This window comes from Maniola jurtina, chromosome 11, assembly GCF_905333055.1.
Source record: "Maniola jurtina chromosome 11, ilManJurt1.1, whole genome shotgun sequence".
Taxonomy (NCBI): domain Eukaryota; kingdom Metazoa; phylum Arthropoda; class Insecta; order Lepidoptera; family Nymphalidae; genus Maniola; species Maniola jurtina.
The window spans coordinates 14,032,683-14,055,587 of NC_060039.1; the positions used below are offsets into that span (position 1 = coordinate 14,032,683).

At 38.5% G+C, this 22,905-nt stretch overlaps 1 protein-coding gene across 1 annotated transcript; it reads right to left on the minus strand.

Annotated features, from left to right (window-relative positions):
- Window positions 1-1,621: 1,621 nt before the first annotated feature.
- LOC123869744 lies at window positions 1,622-20,603 on the minus strand. The gene is made up of 9 exons (XM_045912743.1): window positions 20,514-20,603; window positions 18,727-20,033; window positions 17,934-18,090; window positions 13,104-13,247; window positions 10,675-11,981; window positions 9,882-10,038; window positions 4,856-4,999; window positions 2,427-3,733; window positions 1,622-1,790 (listed from the first exon to the last, which is right to left on the minus strand). Exons 1-9 carry the CDS (start codon window positions 20,601-20,603, stop codon window positions 1,622-1,624), a joined length of 4,782 nt encoding a protein of 1,593 aa, XP_045768699.1.
- Between the last annotated feature and the right edge of the window lie 2,302 nt (window positions 20,604-22,905).

Consider the following 22,905-nt stretch of genomic DNA (forward strand, 5'->3'; position numbering starts at 1 on the left):
GTTTTTATTATTTAAGTATTTGAAATTGATATCAATATAAGTTTTTTGTTATAGTATTTTGTTTTATTAATTTTGTGGTTATTTTGTATTGTTAGTTGTTGTTGTTTTTACTTTGCTACTAGTTATGTCAAAAAGAAAAAGAGACACCACTTTTGCCGCCAGCGAAAAATTGGCTCTTGCTGAAGTCGTCGAAAGACACTTCAACATTGTCGAAAATAAAAAAAACCAACGCGGCTTCATTGGCTGAAAAGCGTGAAGAGTCGAAGTGCTTCTTCTCTTTCTAGTATCCATCTTGGACGACGAACAACATATTACATCAGCATCACTATCATCAAAAACTAATGCCAATGCTCTTTTCATATTGATAATAATGACGCTCGACGCTTGACAGCTCTCTAAACTCGGTTTAACTGAGCTAAACGTCGAAAATTGGGGGTTTAGAATTTAAACCGCGTTTAGCTTTAACTGCGTTTAATTGACGTCGGTGAAATGCAAACTATGGCCTTAAACTCAGTTATGTGCGTAAACTGAGTTTAGCGTGAACTAATCGCGTTTAGTTTTGTCGGTGAAATTGGCCCTAAGTCAAACCGATTTCACCAGCTCTATACTAATCGCGTTTAGTAAAACTAAGTTTTAGTTGCAAGAACAAAGCGCATTGTCATTGTGCTATACCTGCTCTTTGTTCTTTTTCTTTTCTGGTCGGTGTTTGTATGGTGTCTGTCATTGTGTTTCTTTTTAAAGTTTTTATTATTTAAGTATTTGAAATTGATATCAATATAAGTTTTTTGTTATAGTATTTTGTTTTATTAATTTTGTGGTTATTTTGTATTGTTAGTTGTTGTTGTTTTTACTTTGCTACTAGTTATGTCAAAAAGAAAAAGAGACACCACTTTTGCCGCCAGCGAAAAATTGGCTCTTGCTGAAGTCGTCGAAAGACACTTCAACATTGTCGAAAATAAAAAAAACCAACGCGGCTTCATTGGCTGAAAAGCGTGAAGAGTCGAAGTGCTTCTTCTCTTTCTAGTATCCATCTTGGACGACGAACAACATATTACATCAGCATCACTATCATCAAAAACTAATGCCAATGCTCTTTTCATATTGATAATAATGACGCTCGACGCTTGACAGCTCTCTAAACTCGGTTTAACTGAGCTAAACGTCGAAAATTGGGGGTTTAGAATTTAAACCGCGTTTAGCTTTAACTGCGTTTAATTGACGTCGGTGAAATGCAAACTATGGCCTTAAACTCAGTTATGTGCGTAAACTGAGTTTAGCGTGAACTAATCGCGTTTAGTTTTGTCGGTGAAATTGGCCCTAAAACGGATGTTGTTGGGTAAATCTCTCTCTCTCTCTCTCTCTCTCTGGAGGTGCTGGGGGGGTGCGCACATAGGCGCCAAGAGGCTCCCTCGGGCTTTTTAGTTATAGTTTTAGTTATAGAATTAGTTGTTAAGCTAGAAATAAGTACCTACTAACATAGTTTTAAGGTATTTGTCATACTAACACAATTATGGGTCTAATGGCCTGAAATAAAAGTTTATTTATTTATTTATTAAATATCGGTTACCGATAAATAACGGTCATCTAGGTTAAGTCTAAAGCATATCCGACCTAATTGATATTAAAATTTTAGTCCTGCTAGTTTATAAATGGTCTTCCAGAATTCTACTGCAGATGCCCTTGGTTTGGATAAAAGTGTCAAACCCTCTCCGACGTCCAAGTATGCTTTGGAACTGTGATCGTATGGCGGCCAGGTCACGCCGAGCGATGAATCAGCTGGGGTAGGATTCCTGAAAATATAATTTATTGAAATACTAGTTGATGCCCGCGATTTCGTCCGCGTGGATTAAGGTTTTTCAAAATCCCGCGGGAACGCTTTGATTTTCCGGGATAAAAAGTAGCCTATGTGTTAATCCAGGGTATAATCTATCTCCATTCCCAGCCAAATCCGTCCAGTAGTTTTTGCGTGATTGAGTAACAATGATCCAACATCCAAACATCCACACTTTCACATTTATAATATTAGTAGGATTAGGATGTTAGGATAAACTTACAACAGAAATTGTCATCATCATCATTCTCAGCCACAGAACACTCTATGGCGCTTCTAACATCAATGTTCTCAACCAACGACATCAGAACAACAGCCCACAAAATTCTAAGTAGATATGTACCGACACCAATCAATTTTTAACACAAAGAAGGATTGAACATAGACAAGTATAGTCTGCGTCGAAGTAAAATTGACGAAATCGGTTCATATTTGACGGAAATAGAGTAACATCGTCCACCATCACAGAACCTATTATTTGTTGCGTGAAAATATAAGTTCTAGAAGTGCAGATGTTTATGAGCTAATCTTCATAAATCAGGTCATCGGAGTGATTTTACTAACTCAGTATTGCTATAAAACAAAACATAATTACCCGAATTTCGCGAAGTTAGTGAGCAAGGAACACAGCTGTTGTATCATTTTGTAGGAAGTGGAATTCTTATCGATGGGTAGGTTGATAGCATTTGAGTAAAACATATACATGAGGTCATCACTGTGTGCCACTCCTGTTAATCCATATTTCGCGCCTCCTTGACTTATAACATTCCGTTCAGACACACTTGAAAATTGGAACAAATACACATCACCGTTCCCTTTCGCCTTGGTTAAATGCGTTGTGTATCTAATTACGGGTATAATAAAAAGATCCGTATTATATTTTGCAAACAACGGTATGGTATTTAGAGACTTCGAAGGTGATCCAGTGTAGTATTGTCTTATAGCATCTGCTATTTCCAATTGGACTTCATGCGTTGTTAGATAGAGCATATCTCTTGGCGCTAAAACTTCTGGGAATTTATCATAATCTGCGATAAAAGACGTGTTTTCAAAAAGCGTTATTACTATTCCCTCGTTAGAATTGAACCCTAGTAACATGTCCACTTCATTCCGTCCTTTCTTAACTGAAGTAAGGGGTGGTTCTGTCAAAAATCTTTCTTGACCAAAATCTTTTTCCACGACTGGCACAGTGAAGCGACCTCTGTTCGAAGTCTGAATGTACTCTTCCGCTGCTAAAATAGTAACTTCGGTTTTGATCAGTTGTTCGACGGACACGGTTTGTAGACATTTTAAGAGCTCTGAAGGATCCGTGGTCTCGCAGCCAAGCTTTTTACCGAGTGCAAAGGCCCTTCGTCTTTGTTCAAACGCAATCGTGAAATCGGTTATTGGCACTCCACTCGTTCCTATGACTCTATGGAACAGCCCCTTCGACATCGGTGACAGTGCTTGTAGAGTCACTGAAGAAGATCCCGCGCTTTCCCCAAAGATGGTCACCTTGTTCGGATCTCCACCAAAGTTTTCTATATTCCTTTGTACCCATCTTAGCGCGGCCACTTGATCTTTCATACCCGCATTTCCGGGCACTTCTTCACTATCTAAGCACATGAACCCGAGATAGTCAAGTCTATAATTTATCGTCACCAGAACCACACCGTATGGCATTAGAAAATCCGGTGCGCTGTAATCATCATCGCCAGAACCGAATGCGTAACCGCCTCCGTGAATAAAAAACATGACCGGTAACAGAGAGGTCGGCGGTAATGATGGTGTGTAAACATTTACGAACAGACAATCTTCGCTGCCAGGTATGTATGTATTAAGGAGAATGCTAAATTGAGGACAAACGTTTCCATGTACCGTAGCATTACGTACACCATCCCACGGCAGTGGAGGTTCAGGAGCCTGCAAATAGTTTTTCCGACATGAGAATTGTATAATTTGTAGGTATGTTTTATGAAGTGTCTAGACGGCCACAATAATGATCCTTTGATTATAATAAAAATATATAGGGCCACAAGAAAATTTATTCCATTAAAAATGGAAACTTAAAATTTGCTTTTTGGAACAAATATTGAAATTATTGTTCATTGTCATTTTATGAAAAGAAATATCCTATTATTTAAAGTTATTAACTTTTAGCAGACTAACTGATCGTTTTTTTTAATGAGCTAGGCCAGAATACTCCGTCGCCCCTTCGTTTCGCTCGCCTTCTCTACCCTCGGATCGCTACAGTGGTCAGCAGCTTGCTTCGCTCGCCACTTACCCTCTTCTCTCTATACAGCCTCGTAGGTATGCTTCGGGAGCCTATTTCATGAAGTAAAGTTGTCCCTTTAATGTTAAAATAGGAATCTTTCGAGGCTCATAATTTTAAAATCAATATTTTTTCAATGTTTTATATATCAATAAACCTAGATAATGATGATACAAATAGACGAGACATATACTACTTAGCTTGGAGCGGATTATACCAAATAATGTAGTGATCACCCTCCTACGTTTGTATGAAGAAAGCACCGGAATATGTCACCTTAATTGGCTTAAAGAACTAATTTTAAAAGTTAATAATAACTTTGTGGACGGTCCAGACATTTCCGCTCTCGAGATTACTCCTCAATCATCAAAAATATTCTGGACTAGCCTGTGCCCGCGACTTCGTTTGCGTGGAATAGTGACTTTTCGGGCAGCATATACTCTGTACGTTAAAAATGTTCGCCGTGATTCTTTAAATTGACATAACTTTTTTATTTATGAACCGATTGACATGAAATAAACACTAAATGTTAAGTGAAGCTTACTACAATATATTAGTGAAAACCGTATCTAAATCGAATAAGCCGTTTCTGATATTAGCGTGCACCAAACTCACAGACAAACAGACAAACAGACAAAAAAAAAATTAATTACAATTTCGGATTCGGCATCGATATAATAACAACCCCTGCTACTTTTTTTTATACATTTCCATTATACAGACACCACTTTTCTACAATTTTATTATATGTATTGATTGAATAATAATTATACCTTAAACCTCTTTTCTCCAGTAGGCGGCGCTGCGTACGGGATGCCTTTAAAAGAATAAAACGATGTATCTCCCGTAACTGTCCATTTTTGTTCTCCTTCCAACAATCCCTGTTCCACAGGCACTATAATACTGGATACATTGTTCTGGAATATTGTTTTAATAATTAATTTTATATTTACAAGGTTCCGTACCTCAAAAGAAAAACTGGCCAAGTGCGAGTCGGGCTCGCGACCCGAGGGTTCCGCACTTGGGTATTTTTTCCGGACGGAGCCCTCGATGCGCGTGTCTGACTCGCACTTGGCAGATTTTTTTTAATTATTGTTTTAGATTCAAAACCAAATTAATTTTCAGTAAAACCACTGAAATAAAAACAATAGAATAAAAGCGATGGTAGGTGATATGCTAGTGGTTGAAACGCCCGCCTCCTATTCAGGAGGTCGGGGGTTCGATCCCGGACACGTACCTCTAACTTTCGGATGTATGTGTGTTTTACTTATAAGCACTAAAACATCACTTTCTTTTAAGAGTGAAGGAAAACATCGTGAGGAAACCTGCATGCCTGAGAGAGTGAGTTATCTGAGTTAAAATTCTCAAAGGTGTGGAAAGTCTGCCAATCCGCACTTGGCCAGCGTGATAGACTATGCCCAAACCCCACATTCTGCCATGCTCTGTAGTAAGCCGGCGATGGATTGATCATGATGATGAAAACAATTGAAATTACGATAAGTATTTACCCAGACGACTCCAAATAATGTTAATAGAAATAAAACTGCGTGCGAACACATTTTCGCACGTCTGTACAAAAACGAGTAGATAGCGAAGGTCTCTAAGGAAAATTACCGGTTGAGCTATTGAGGCTCGAAAAATAAATAATATATTCTAAAAGGTTATTTATTTTACACGTGTAATTTACGAATCTACTTATTTTTAGGGTTCCGTACCCAAAGGGCAAAACGGAGCTCTATTAATGTCACTCTGCTATCTGTCTTTCTGTCCGCGTGTCACAGGTATCTAGCTCATAGACGAAATGAGTTATAACCCTGAAGTAAGTAGTGAGCTGTGACCTAAAACATAATTATTATGTACGGAACTCTACGGAAAAGAGTGACGCGACGTCCGACTCGCACTTGGCCGGTTTTTTACTAATGTCGTAGTTGGATTGTATAATCAGTTGTTTTAGAAAACCACCACGTATTAAAAAAACAGCTCTGTTATGTAAAACAGCTATAACAGCTAACAAAGTTCCGCTACATTGTTATTACTTTACGTTAAATAATACTTACCTACCGAACACGGTTTATAAAACAGCTAATTAAACAATTCATCTGCGGCAATAATATGTCACCTTCAACATTCTTCCAATCCATCCAATCGAATCCATCAGCCTGTATTGAGATGGTCATGCCGTTCATCAACGATTTTAAGACCATCGGAAATTCGAAGCTTTGCTCTTAGAAACAAAACGACCATATGAAAAGAAATAAACTAGTTTAAGTTTCTGAGTATTTGTAGAAAAGGAAATAAAAAAACAAAAGGGCAAAAATAAATTTCTCCAAAAATAAATTGCGTTAGGGTCCGTCATAAATTAGATAAAAGCCGTCAATTTTAATTTAGAAATTTCTATAAGTGCAATAGAACAAGGTATAAAATTGCTACCACATGTGCATGGAGAAAAAAAGGTCATGAGAACTTAAATGCGCGTGTATAAGAAAGGATTAAAATATGACTGGAACAAAAAAAGGAGGTGCGGGATGAAGGCGGAGAAACGCCGCGTCAGCAAACAGAGCTTTTAGGACAGAACCCTTGGGCGGAGCCTGGGACACAATTTTTTTCTTTCCACCAATATATTGTTTCCCTACGATTTAAAAAAAAATGTTTTTGTATTTTATATTAGCTATTAAGAAAAAAATTATGTAATAGAACATTATTAATTTTTTTACCACCCCATGCGAGGTGTACAGTGTAACAATAGTTTAAAAGCACATTAACGTATACCAATGTGACATGAAATAAAAGTCAGTCCTTTGACAACCATCGGGTCGTTCACTCATTTTTGCACCACCTGTACCCAACCTTAGACTTTATCAAAAAATCCGTCGAATGACAACATAAATTATTATGAACCAGGCCAACTAATATAAAAAGCTTTTAAAAACTATAAAAAGCAACAAGAAAAAGGAGAATGTCTAACAAGAAATAATGTGTTTTATTTCCAACAAGAACAATCGGCTTAAGTTTAACGTTATGACGATAAATAGCTGTTTATTTACAATTCGCATTTCTTGTTCTTTCCCGCGCTAAGCCGACAAAATGGCCGACAAGTTGGGGGCTTAGCGTCGGTAAAAATATTTCACAGTTCAATGCCGTTATGATGTATGGGCTGTGCTGTAAACGATGATATACAATTCCCAAGACATTCAATAAAGAAAATATCAGTCTTCAGTATTATGTCACATAAAGGTGCTTGTGAAGATAGCCTAGTGGTTAGGACCTACACACGTTTTAATTTCACTTGATTGATGATGAAGAAATAACTAACGTTTTCAAAGGTGTCTGAAGTCTGGAAATCCACTCTACTTCAGCTTTTCATTGTGAAAAAAACCTGTGCTCAGTCGTGAGCCGGTGATAGATTGAGATGATGATGATGATGATTTTTTGAGATAAGCGCTATCAAACAGATATGAGACTGAGAAAGAGGTACACACTACACATCACACAAATTAAAAACAAACAAGTCTTTTTTTGTTGGCGTCAGGTAAAAAGACATCTGAACGACAGTGGAGGGGATGCATCTGCGCTTAGGTACAACAAACTCCTGAAAGGAAGGTAACGCATCGGCCGCGGTAGGTCTGGTGCTGCAAATGTTCATGTGCGGCGGTAATCACTTAACATCAGATGACTCGCCTGCTTGTTTGAACGCTATTTCATTATTTGGAAAAAAAGGTGCCTAGATACGGTATTTTTCTTGTGCTCGGAATTCCAAACGTTGACTGACGATACAACCGCGCGGCTTAGACACCTCCACCATCGCAATTCATACTACCAAACAATAAATAAATCACCCACTGTGCACGATTCGAAGTCAAATATTTTTTCGTGAATCCAACTGTTCATTACTACGCAACTGTGTATCCTTAGTGTTTCGTATATCAGTGGGAGCAAATGAAAATTTACGCAGCACAGTATGATTGTTGTTTATGGGATGGCGCACTCGGCACGATTACGATTCGCGCCTAACCCCTAAACGGGATCGGCGGAACGTGACATATAAACCTTAGACGGAAAAAATAAAAGTTATTAGCAACCGCCCGAGGCCTCGCCTGGAGAAAAAGTCCTCTTTATGCTCTATCCTTTTGGGATTTTGAAACATCCGGATGGACTTCTACGGGCCTTAAGTAGACTTCCGAGTTTCCTGGCCGAAGCGACCTACTCATAATGACAGAATACTTACATAGATAGCAAGGTTTTGACACCTTTTTTTTAATCTGATACAAGTCTGCCCTTAGAGGCGTATCCCACAGCGTAACTGGTGATGAAGGAAATTTTATAATTTTTTTTCAGATACAAGTTAGCTCTTGACCGCAATCTCACGTGGTGGTAAGTGATGATGCAGTCAAAGATGGAAGCAAACCAACCTGGAAGAAGTATGGTAGTTTTTACTAAACCCATACCCCTTTAGTTTCTACAAGGCATCGCACCGGAACGCTAAACCGCTTGGCGGTAGGGCTTTGCCATTAGGGTGGTAATTAGCCACGGCCGAAGCCTCCCACCAGACCAGACCAAAGATTTAGAAATTATAAAATCCCTGCCGGAATTCGAACCCGTGACCTCTCATTAATAAGACCACAGGCATTCCGAACCAGTGGTAGATACTTTTGACGATTCAAAAGAACTTGTAAAAGTCTAATTGATTAAACATATTTTGAATTTTGACAACGCTTACCACTGCCATGCGCCAGGGAGAGAGCACCTATACGCGCGCTTCAAAAAATGGTGACTCGTTACCTGCAGAGTCGTTGTCACCTAATATGAAGACGCTTAATGCATCAGTCTGCTACTTAATTTTTTTTTTAATGGCGGGATGGTAATAATAATTCAATTAATAAATAGATCCATTTATTTCAGTACCCCTAAAACCTTAAAACTGGTTTCATCAAAATCTTTTACGATAACAGCTCGTAAGGTATCGATGTATAAAGTAATTAATATATGTAAAGTTATAATGTATCGATCGCACAGACAGACTTCTGAAGGTTTGGGTTCCACTGTCAAAATAGAAAAAATTTAATATATATATTCACATCAAAATATAAGTGTACTGCTTAGGTATTGACCGCGACGATCAGCTACTTTTGTGTATGTAGAAATTGAAGTCGTCACATTTTGTATTGATACCTAAGCGAACATAACAATTATTAAAATTAACAAACAACTTGCAAAATGTTAAATCTGACTACTGACTAATCCAATAAACGGAGTTCGCTTGTCTAAGGCTAAAATCTATAGTGCGCACTTTGTCTTTGCTCATACTAGTTTCAGTTGAAACGAAACTTTATGCCACTGATATAGCACTGTCTCGTTTCAACAGTGTCTTAAGTCTAAAGTTAAAGTACGCCCTATAGATCTCAGCTTAACTCTCGTCGACTCATTTCTCGTCGTCAGTTTTTGACGGATCAAAGGAAACAGATACGAGTACCACTTCTCACTATCTAAAACGGATGTTGTTGGGTAAATCTCTCTCTCTCTCTCTCTCTCTCTGGAGGTGCTGGGGGGGTGCGCACATAGGCGCCAAGAGGCTCCCTTGGGCTTTTTAGTTATAGTTTTAGTTATAGAATTAGTTGTTAAGCTAGAAATAAGTACCTACTAACATAGTTTTAAGGTATTTGTCATACTAACACAATTATGGGTCTAATGGCCTGAAATAAAAGTTTATTTATTTATTTATTAAATATCGGTTACCGATAAATAACGGTCATCTAGGTTAAGTCTAAAGCATATCCGACCTAATTGATATTAAAATTTTAGTCCTGCTAGTTTATAAATGTTCTTCCAGAATTCTACTGCAGATGCCCTTGGTTTGGATAAAAGTGTCAAACCCTCTCCGACGTCCAAGTATGCTTTGGAACTGTGATCGTATGGCGGCCAGGTCACGCCGAGCGATGAATCAGCTGGGGTAGGATTCCTGAAAATATAATTTATTGAAATACTAGTTGATGCCCGCGACTTCGTCCGCGTGGATTAAGGTTTTTCAAAATCCCGCGGGAACGCTTTGATTTTCCGGGATAAAAAGTAGCCTATGTGTTAATCCAGGGTATAATCTATCTCCATTCCCAGCCAAATCCGTCCAGTAGTTTTTGCGTGATTGAGTAACAATGATCCAACATCCAAACATCCACACTTTCACATTTATAATATTAGTAGGATTAGGATGTTAGGATAAACTTACAACAGAAATTGTCAGCATCATCATTCTCAGCCACAGAACACTCCATGGCGCTTCTAACATCAATGTTCTCAACCAACGACATCAGAACAACAGCCCACAAAATTCTAAGTAGATATGTACCGACACCAATCAATTTTTAACACAAAGAAGGATTGAACATAGACAAGTATAGTCTGCGTCGAAGTAAAATTGACGAAATCGGTTCATATTTGACGGAAATAGAGTAACATCGTCCACCATCACAGAACCTATTATTTGTTGCGTGAAAATATAAGTTCTAGAAGTGCAGATGTTTATGAGCTAATCTTCATAAATCAGGTCATCGGAGTGATTTTACTAACTCAGTATTGCTATAAAACAAAACATAATTACCCGAATTTCGCGAAGTTAGTGAGCAAGGAACACAGCTGTTGTATCATTTTGTAGGAAGTGGAATTCTTATCGATGGGTAGGTTGATAGCATTTGAGTAAAACATATACATGAGGTCATCACTGTGTGCCACTCCTGTTAATCCATATTTCGCGCCTCCTTGACTTATAACATTCCGTTCAGACACACTTGAAAATTGGAACAAATACACGTCACCGTTCCCTTTCGCCTTGGTTAAATGCATTGTGTATCTAAGGACGGGTATAATAAAAAGATCCGTAGTATATTTTGCAAACAACGGTATGGTATTTAGAGACTTCGAAGGTGATCCAGTGTAGTATTGTCTTATAGCATCTGCTATTTCCAATTGGACTTCATGCGTTGTTAGATAGAGCATATCTCTTGGCGCTAAAACTTCTGGGAATTTATCATAATCTGCGATAAAAGACGTGTTTTCAAAAAGCGTTATTACTATTCCCTCGTTAGAATTGAACCCTAGTAACATGTCCACTTCATTCCGTCCTTTCTTAACTGAAGTAAGGGGTGGTTCTGTCAAAAATCTTTCTTGACCAAAATCTTTTTCCACGACTGGCACAGTGAAGCGACCTCTGTTCGAAGTCTGAATGTACTCTTCCGCTGCTAAAATAGTAACTTCGGTTTTGATCAGTTGTTCGACGGACACGGTTTGTAGACATTTTAAGAGCTCTGAAGGATCCGTGGTCTCGCAGCCAAGCTTTTTACCGAGTGCAAAGGCCCTTCGTCTTTGTTCAAACGCAATCGTGAAATCGGTTATTGGCACTCCACTCGTTCCTATGACTCTATGGAACAGCCCCTTCGACATCGGTGACAGTGCTTGTAGAGTCACTGAAGAAGATCCCGCGCTTTCCCCAAAGATGGTCACCTTGTTCGGATCTCCACCAAAGTTTTCTATATTCCTTTGTACCCATCTTAGCGCGGCCACTTGATCTTTCATACCCGCATTTCCGGGCACTTCTTCACTATCTAAGCACATGAACCCGAGATAGTCAAGTCTATAATTTATCGTCACCAGAACCACACCGTATGGCATTAGAAAATCTGGTCCGCTGTAATCATCATCGCCAGAACCGAATGAGTAACCGCCTCCGTGAATAAAAAACATGACCGGTAACAGAGAGGTCGGCGGTAATGATGGTGTGTAAACATTTACGAACAGACAATCTTCGCTGCCAGGTATGTATGTATTAAGGAGAATGCTAAATTGAGGACAAACGTTTCCATGTACCGTAGCATTACGTACACCATCCCACGGCAGTGGAGGTTCAGGAGCCTGCAAATAGTTTTTCCGACATGAGAATTGTATAATTTGTAGGTATGTTTTATGAAGTGTCTAGACGGCCACAATAATGATCCTTTGATTATAATAAAAATATATAGGGCCACAAGAAAATTTATTCCATTAAAAATGGAAACTTAAAATTTGCTTTTTGGAACAAATATTGAAATTATTGTTCATTGTCATTTTATGAAAAGAAATATCCTATTATTTAAAGTTATTAACTTTTAGCAGACTAACTGATCGTTTTTTTTAATGAGCTAGGCCAGAATACTCCGTCGCCCCTTCGTTTCGCTCGCCTTCTCTACCCTCGGATCGCTACAGTGGTCAGCAGCTTGCTTCGCTCGCCACTTACCCTCTTCTCTCTATACAGCCTCGTAGGTATGCTTCGGGAGCCTATTTCATGAAGTAAAGTTGTCCCTTTAATGTTAAAATAGGAATCTTTCGAGGCTCATAATTTTAAAATCAATATTTTTTCAATGTTTTATATATCAATAAACCTAGATAATGATGATACAAATAGACGAGACATATACTACTTAGCTTGGAGCGGATTATACCAAATAATGTAGTGATCACCCTCCTACGTTTGTATGAAGAAAGCACCGGAATATGTCACCTTAATTGGCTTAAAGAACTAATTTTAAAAGTTAATAATAACTTTGTGGACGGTCCAGACATTTCCGCTCTCGAGATTACTCCTCAATCATCAAAAATATTCTGGACTAGCCTGTGCCCGCGACTTCGTTTGCGTGGAATAGTGACTTTTCGGGCAGCATATACTCTGTACGTTAAAAATGTTCGCCGTGATTCTTTAAATTGACATAACTTTTTTATTTATGAACCGATTGACATGAAATAAACACTAAATGTTAAGTGAAGCTTACTACAATATATTAGTGAAAACCGTATCTAAATCGAATAAGCCGTTTCTGATATTAGCGTGCACCAAACTCACAGACAAACAGACAAACAGACAAAAAAAAAATTAATTACAATTTCGGATTCGGCATCGATATAATAACAACCCCTGCTACTTTTTTTTATACATTTCCATTATACAGACACCACTTTTCTACAATTTTATTATATGTATTGATTGAATAATAATTATACCTTAAACCTCTTTTCTCCAGTAGGCGGCGCTGCGTACGGGATGCCTTTAAAAGAATAAAACGATGTATCTCCCGTAACTGTCCATTTTTGTTCTCCTTCCAACAATCCCTGTTCCACAGGCACTATAATACTGGATACATTGTTCTGGAATATTGTTTTAATAATTAATTTTATATTTACAAGGTTCCGTACCTCAAAAGAAAAACTGGCCAAGTGCGAGTCGGGCTCGCGACCCGAGGGTTCCGCACTTGGGTATTTTTTCCGGACGGAGCCCTCGATGCGCGTGTCTGACTCGCACTTGGCAGATTTTTTTTAATTATTGTTTTAGATTCAAAACCAAATTAATTTTCAGTAAAACCACTGAAATAAAAACAATAGAATAAAAGCGATGGTAGGTGATATGCTAGTGGTTGAAACGCCCGCCTCCTATTCAGGAGGTCGGGGGTTCGATCCCGGACACGTACCTCTAACTTTCGGATGTATGTGTGTTTTACTTATAAGCACTAAAACATCACTTTCTTTTAAGAGTGAAGGAAAACATCGTGAGGAAACCTGCATGCCTGAGAGAGTGAGTTATCTGAGTTAAAATTCTCAAAGGTGTGGAAAGTCTGCCAATCCGCACTTGGCCAGCGTGATAGACTATGCCCAAACCCCACATTCTGCCATGCTCTGTAGTAAGCCGGCGATGGATTGATCATGATGATGAAAACAATTGAAATTACGATAAGTATTTACCCAGACGACTCCAAATAATGTTAATAGAAATAAAACTGCGTGCGAACACATTTTCGCACGTCTGTACAAAAACGAGTAGATAGCGAAGGTCTCTAAGGAAAATTACCGGTTGAGCTATTGAGGCTCGAAAAATAAATAATATATTCTAAAAGGTTATTTATTTTACACGTGTAATTTACGAATCTACTTATTTTTAGGGTTCCGTACCCAAAGGGCAAAACGGAGCTCTATTAATGTCACTCTGCTATCTGTCTTTCTGTCCGCGTGTCACAGGTATCTAGCTCATAGACGAAATGAGTTATAACCCTGAAGTAAGTAGTGAGCTGTGACCTAAAACATAATTATTATGTACGGAACTCTACGGAAAAGAGTGACGCGACGTCCGACTCGCACTTGGCCGGTTTTTTACTAATGTCGTAGTTGGATTGTATAATCAGTTGTTTTAGAAAACCACCACGTATTAAAAAAACAGCTCTGTTATGTAAAACAGCTATAACAGCTAACAAAGTTCCGCTACATTGTTATTACTTTACGTTAAATAATACTTACCTACCGAACACGGTTTATAAAACAGCTAATTAAACAATTCATCTGCGGCAATAATATGTCACCTTCAACATTCTTCCAATCCATCCAATCGAATCCATCAGCCTGTATTGAGATGGTCATGCCGTTCATCAACGATTTTAAGACCATCGGAAATTCGAAGCTTTGCTCTTAGAAACAAAACGACCATATGAAAAGAAATAAACTAGTTTAAGTTTCTGAGTATTTGTAGAAAAGGAAATAAAAAAACAAAAGGGCAAAAATAAATTTCTCCAAAAATAAATTGCGTTAGGGTCCGTCATAAATTAGATAAAAGCCGTCAATTTTAATTTAGAAATTTCTATAAGTGCAATAGAACAAGGTATAAAATTGCTACCACATGTGCATGGAGAAAAAAAGGTCATGAGAACTTAAATGCGCGTGTATAAGAAAGGATTAAAATATGACTGGAACAAAAAAAGGAGGTGCGGGATGAAGGCGGAGAAACGCCGCGTCAGCAAACAGAGCTTTTAGGACAGAACCCTTGGGCGGAGCCTGGGACACAATTTTTTTCTTTCCACCAATATATTGTTTCCCTACGATTTAAAAAAAAATGTTTTTGTATTTTATATTAGCTATTAAGAAAAAAATTATGTAATAGAACATTATTAATTTTTTTACCACCCCATGCGAGGTGTACAGTGTAACAATAGTTTAAAAGCACATTAACGTATACCAATGTGACATGAAATAAAAGTCAGTCCTTTGACAACCATCGGGTCGTTCACTCATTTTTGCACCACCTGTACCCAACCTTAGACTTTATCAAATTTATTTATTAAATCCGTCGAATGACAACATAAATTATTATGAACCAGGCCAACTAATATAAAAAGCTTTTAAAAACTATAAAAAGCAACAAGAAAAAGGAGAATGTCTAACAAGAAATAATGTGTTTTATTTCCAACAAGAACAATCGGCTTAAGTTTAACGTTATGACGATAAATAGCTGTTTATTTACAATTCGCATTTCTTGTTCTTTCCCGCGCTAAGCCGACAAAATGGCCGACAAGTTGGGGGCTTAGCGTCGGTAAAAATATTTCACAGTTCAATGCCGTTATGATGTATGGGCTGTGCTGTAAACGATGATATACAATTCCCAAGACATTCAATAAAGAAAATATCAGTCTTCAGTATTATGTCACATAAAGGTGCTTGTGAAGATAGCCTAGTGGTTAGGACCTACACACGTTTTAATTTCACTTGATTGATGATGAAGAAATAACTAACGTTTTCAAAGGTGTCTGAAGTCTGGAAATCCACTCTACTTCAGCTTTTCATTGTGAAAAAAACCTGTGCTCAGTCGTGAGCCGGTGATAGATTGAGATGATGATGATGATGATTTTTTGAGATAAGCGCTATCAAACAGATATGAGACTGAGAAAGAGGTACACACTACACATCACACAAATTAAAAACAAACAAGTCTTTTTTTGTTGGCGTCAGGTAAAAAGACATCTGAACGACAGTGGAGGGGATGCATCTGCGCTTAGGTACAACAAACTCCTGAAAGGAAGGTAACGCATCGGCCGCGGTAGGTCTGGTGCTGCAAATGTTCATGTGCGGCGGTAATCACTTAACATCAGATGACTCGCCTGCTTGTTTGAACGCTATTTCATTATTTGGAAAAAAAGGTGCCTAGATACGGTATTTTTCTTGTGCTCGGAATTCCAAACGTTGACTGACGATACAACCGCGCGGCTTAGACACCTCCACCATCGCAATTCATACTACCAAACAATAAATAAATCACCCACTGTGCACGATTCGAAGTCAAATATTTTTTCGTGAATCCAACTGTTCATTACTACGCAACTGTGTATCCTTAGTGTTTCGTATATCAGTGGGAGCAAATGAAAATTTACGCAGCACAGTATGATTGTTGTTTATGGGATGGCGCACTCGGCACGATTACGATTCGCGCCTAACCCCTAAACGGGATCGGCGGAACGTGACATATAAACCTTAGACGGAAAAAATAAAAGTTATTAGCAACCGCCCGAGGCCTCGCCTGGAGAAAAAGTCCTCTTTATGCTCTATCCTTTTGGGATTTTGAAACATCCGGATGGACTTCTACGGGCCTTAAGTAGACTTCCGAGTTTCCTGGCCGAAGCGACCTACTCATAATGACAGAATACTTACATAGATAGCAAGGTTTTGACACCTTTTTTTTAATCTGATACAAGTCTGCCCTTAGAGGCGTATCCCACAGCGTAACTGGTGATGAAGGAAATTTTATGATTTGTTTTCAGATACAAGTTAGCCCTTGACCGCAATCTCACGTGGTGGTAAGTGATGATGCAGTCAAAGATGGAAGCAAACTAACCTGGAAGAAGTATGGAAGTTTTTACTAAACCCATACCCCTTTAGTTTCTACACGGCATCGCACCGGAACGCTAAACCGCTTGGCGGTACGGCTTTGCCATTAGGGTGGTAATTAGCCACGGCCGAAGCCTCCCACCAGACCAGACCAAAGATTTAGAAATTATAAAACCCCTGCCGGAATTCGAACCCGTGACCTCTCATTAATAAGACCACAGGCATTCCGAACCAGTGGTAGATGCTTTTGACGATTCAATAGAACTTGTAAAAGTCTAATTGAATAAACATATTTTGAATTTTGACAACGCTTACAACTGCACCAGGGAGAGAGCACCTATACGCGCGCTTCAAAAAATGGTGACTCGTTACCTGCAGAGTGTTTCTGCAGAGTCTTTGTCACCTAATATGAAGACGCTTAATGCATCAGTCTGCTACTTAATTTTTTTTAATGGCGTGATGGTAATAATAATTCAATTAATAAATAGATCCATTTATTTCAGTAGCCCTAAAACCTTAAAACTGGTTTCATCAAAATCTTTTACGATAACAGCTCGTAAGGTATCGATGTATAAAGTAATTAATATATGTAAAGTTATAATGTATCGATCGCACAGACAGACTTCTGAAGGTTTGGGTTCCACTGTCAAAATAGAAAAAATTAAATATATATATCCACATCAAAATATAAGTGTACTGCTTAGGTATTGACCGCGACGATCAGCTACTTTTGTGTATGTAGAAATTGAAGTCGTCACATTTTGTATTGATACCTAAGCGAACATAACAATTATTAAAATTAACAAACAACTGACAAAATGTTAAATCTGACTGCTGACTAATCCAATAAACGGAGTTCGCATGTCTAAGGCTAAAATCTATAGTGCGCACTTTGTCTTTGCTCATACTAGTTTCAGTTGAAACGAAACTTTATGCCACTGATATAGCACTGTCTCGTTTCAACAGTGTCTTAAGTCTAAGTAAAGTTAAAGTACGCCCTATAGATCTCAGCTTAACTCTCGTCGACTCATTTCTCGTCGTCAGTTTTTGACGGATCAAAGGAAACAGATACGAGTACCACTTCTCACTATCTAAAACGGATGTTGTTGGGTAAATATCGGTTACAGATAAATAACGGTCATCTAGGTTAAGTCTAAAGCATATCCGACCTAATTGATATTAAAATTTTAGTCCTGCTAGTTTATAAATGTTCTTCCAGAATTCTACTGCAGATGCCCTTGGTTTGGATAAAAGTGTCAAACCCTCTCCGACGTCCAAGTATGCTTTGGAACTGTGATCGTATGGCGGCCAGGTCACGCCGAGCGATGAATCAGCTGGGGTAGGATTCCTGAAAATATAATTTATTGAAATACTAGTTGATGCCCGCGATTTCGTCCGCGTGGATTAAGGTTTTTCAAAATCCCGCGGGAACGCTTTGATTTTTCGGGATAAAAAGTAGCCTATGTGTTAATCCAGGGTATAATCTATCTCCATTCCCAGCCAAATCCGTCCAGTAGTTTTTGCGTGATTGAGTAACAATGATCCAACATCCAAACATCCACACTTTCACATTTATAATATTAGTAGGATTAGGATGTTAGGATAAACTTACAACAGAAATTGTCAGCATCATCATTCTCAGCCACAGAACACTCCATGGCGCTTCTAACATCAATGTTCTCAACCAACGACATCAGAACAACAGCCCACAAAATTCTAAGTAGATATGTACCGACACCAATCAATTTTTAACACAAAGAAGGATTGAACATAGACAAGTATAGTCTGCGTCGAAGTAAAATTGACGAAATCGGTTCATATTTGACGGAAATAGAGTAACATCGTCCACCATCACAGAACCTATTATTTGTTGCGTGAAAATATAAGTTCTAGAAGTGCAGATGTTTATGAGCTAATCTTCATAAATCAGGTCATCGGAGTGATTTTACTAACTCAGTATTGCTATAAAACAAAACATAATTACCCGAATTTCGCGAAGTTAGTGAGCAAGGAACACAGCTGTTGTATCATTTTGTAGGAAGTGGAATTCTTATCGATGGGTAGGTTGATAGCATTTGAGTAAAACATATACATGAGGTCATCACTGTGTGCCACTCCTGTTAATCCATATTTCGCGCCTCCTTGACTTATAACATTCCGTTCAGACACACTTGAAAATTGGAACAAATACACGTCACCGTTCCCTTTCGCCTTGGTTAAATGCATTGTGTATCTAAGGACGGGTATAATAAAAAGATCCGTAGTATATTTTGCAAACAACGGTATGGTATTTAGAGACTTCGAAGGTGATCCAGTGTAGTATTGTCTTATAGCATCTGCTATTTCCAATTGGACTTCATGCGTTGTTAGATAGAGCATATCTCTTGGCGCTAAAACTTCTGGGAATTTATCATAATCTGCGATAAAAGACGTGTTTTCAAAAAGCGTTATTACTATTCCCTCGTTAGAATTGAACCCTAGTAACATGTCCACTTCATTCCGTCCTTTCTTAACTGAAGTAAGGGGTGGTTCTGTCAAAAATCTTTCTTGACCAAAATCTTTTTCCACGACTGGCACAGTGAAGCGAACTCTGTTCGAAGTCTGAATGTACTCTTCCGCTGCTAAAATAGTAACTTCGGTTTTGATCAGTTGTTCGACGGACACGGTTTGCAGACATTTTAAGAGCTCTGAAGGATCCGTGGTCTCGCAGCCAAGCTTTTTACCGAGTGCAAAGGCCCTTCGTCTTTGTTCAAACGCAATCGTGAAATCGGTTATTGGCACTCCACTCGTTCCTATGACTCTATGGAACAGCCCCTTCGACATCGGTGACAGTGCTTGTAGAGTCACTGAAGAAGATCCCGCGCTTTCCCCAAAGATGGTCACCTTGTTCGGATCTCCACCAAAGTTTTCTATATTCCTTTGTACCCATCTTAGCGCGGCCACTTGATCTTTCATACCCGCATTTCCGGGCACTTCTTCACTATCTAAGCACATGAACCCGAGATAGTCAAGTCTATAATTTATCGTCACCAGAACCACACCGTATGGCATTAGAAAATCTGGTCCGCTGTAATCATCATCGCCAGAACCGAATGCGTAACCGCCTCCGTGAATAAAAAACATGACCGGTAACAGAGAGGTCGGCGGTAATAATGGTGTGTAAACATTTAGGAACAGACAATCTTCGCTACCAGGTATGTATGTATTAAGGAGAATGCTAAATTGAGGACAAACGTTTCCATGTACCGTAGCATTACGTACACCATCCCACGGCAGTGGAGGTTCAGGAGCCTGCAAATAGTTTTTCCGACATGAGAATTGTATAATTTGTAGGTATGTTTTATGAAGTATCTAGACGGCCACAATAATGGTCGTTTGATTATAATAACAAGAGTAAATTAAAAATTTATAACACCCCGACAAGTGAAGGTTAGTAACTTTCAAATGGCTGAACCGATTTTCTTGGATTATAGCTAAGAACACTCTCGATCAAGCCACCCTTCAAACAAAAAAAACTAAATTAAAATCGGTTCATTAGTTTAAGACAGATACACAGATAATCAGGTACACTGATACACACGTCAAATTTATAACAAAAAAAATTAAAATCGGTTCATTAGTTTAGGCGGTACGATGCCATAGACAGATGCACAGATACACACGTCAAACTTTTAACACCCGTCTTTTTGGGTCTGGCCCGATACACAAAAATTAGGGAAAACGATGATGTTGAGTGTTAACTTAGCCATAGATAGTTGTTGACGGACATACACCTGAGAGCGGTGACATGACGCGACGACGCACGTTCCGTTTCGCGTTACAGGCCCCCCCTATATTAGCAATATCTGAGCGTCCTCGCATTCCTGATGTATCTACTACTTATACGAAAAAAGAAAGAAAACTGTTATCAAAATTGCCTAGTTTCGACGCGGCGTTTGCGTTTCTCTTTCTAATCTATGGCTAAGTTAACACTCAACATCATCGTTTTCCCTAATTTTTGTGTATCGGTCTCTCTGTGTGTCTGTGCGCTCTTTACAAAGAAAGGCGCGTTTGGATCCCTAGTCCCTTTTAAGTTTACCAAATCAACTTACAAATGTTTTTTTCAATGTTTTATATATCAATAAACCTAGATAATGATGATACAAATAGACGAGATATATACTACTTAGCTTTGAGCGGATTATACCAAATAATTTAGTGATCACCCTCCTACGTTTGTATGAAGAAAGCACCGGAATGCGTCACCTTAATTGGCTTTAAAGAACTAATTTTAAAAGCTAATAATAAACTTGTGGACGATCCAGACATTTCCGGTCTCGAGATTACTCCTAAATCATCAAAATTATTCTGGTTTGAATAATAATTATACCTTGAACCTCTTTTCTCCAGTAGGCGGCGCTGCGTACGGGATGCCTTTAAAAGAATAAAACGATGTATCTCCCGTAACTGTCCATTTTTGTTCTCCTTCCAACAATCCCTGTTCCACAGGCACTATAATACTGGATACATTGTTCTGGAATATTGTTTTAATAATTAATTTTATATTTACAAGGTTCCGTACCTCAAAAGAAAAACTGGCCAAATGCGAGTCGGGCTCGCGCACCGAGGGTTCCGTACTCGGGTATTTTTTCCGGACGGAGCCCTCAATGCGCGTGTCTGACTCGCACTTGGCCGGTTTTTTTAATTATTGTTTTAGATTCAAAATCAAATTCATTTTCTGTAAAACCATTGAAAAAAAAACTTTAGAATAAAAGCGATGGTAGGTGATATGCTAGTGGTTGAAACGCGCTAGAATCTAGAATATGTCTACAAAATTTCATGGACTTTGGTTGCTTAATATTCAAATGAAATTGGAACTACGTTTGTATGAAGCGAGTGACGGAGAGAGCCCTCTTAAGAGTGAAGGAAAACATCGTGAAGAAACCTGCATGCCTGAGAGAGTGAGTTATCTGAGTTAAAATTCTCAAAGATGTGGAAAGTCTACCAATCCGCACTTGACCAGCGTCGTAGACTTTGCCCAAACCCCTCATTCTGAGAGGTGACCCGTGCTCTGTAGTGAGACGGCAACGATGGGTTGATCAAGATGATGAAAACAATTGAAATTACGATAAGTATTTACCCAGACGACTCCAAATAATGTTAATATAAATAAAACTGCGTGCGAATACATTTTCGCACGTCTGTACAAAAACGAGTGGATAGCGAAGGTCGCTTTTTCATTCCTTTTATACCTACTTTGTTACCGGTAATTCTTCAGCTGTCATAATAAAATTATACCTAAAAAAACCTAATAGCTGTTGCTATAAGTGTATTAATATATTAATGACTAGGTGATGCCCGCGACTTCGTCCGCCTGGATTTAGGTTTTTTAAAAATCCCGTAGGAACTCTGATTTTCTGGGATAAAAATTACCTATGTCAGATTCCAGAATGCAAGCTACCTTTCAAGTAAATCGGATAAACAAAATATGAGCATTTAAGAATTGCGTGTTTAAGGGTCTTTGATTGACCGGGATAAAAAGTAGCCTATGTCCTTCCCCGGGATATAAGCTAACTCTGTACCAAATTTAATCAAACTAGGTTAAACTGTTGGACTGTGAAAATCTAGCAGACAGACAGACGGACGGACGGACGGACGGACAGGCACACTTTCGCATTTATAATACGGATGTATGACTAGCTGGCCCACCCCGGCTTTGTACAGGTGGGTTTATTCTAATTAATGGACTAAAGAACATATTTCTTGTCGGCTCTTCTCACTAGAATCTTCATTCCGAACCGGTGTTAGAGTCAATAACGTAAGATAAGATTAGACGTAACATAACATTCTGTCCTAGATATAAAACAAATAAATTTTAATTGAATTTTTAAAAATATTTATTGTAATTACCTACAGAAATCTTCCAGTTACAATTCTATTGTAAGTATAGATTATTAAACCCCCGACCCAAAAAGAGGGGTGTTATAAGTTTGACGTGTGTATCTGTGTATCTGTCTGTGGCATCGTAGCGCCTAAACGAATGAACCGATTTTAATTTAGTTTTTTTTGTTTGAAAGGTGGCTTGATCGAGAGTGTTCTCAGCTATAATCCGAAAAAAATGGTTCAGCCGTTTAAAATAGTTATCAGCTCTTTTCTAGGTTCTTGTAACCTTCACTTGTCGGGG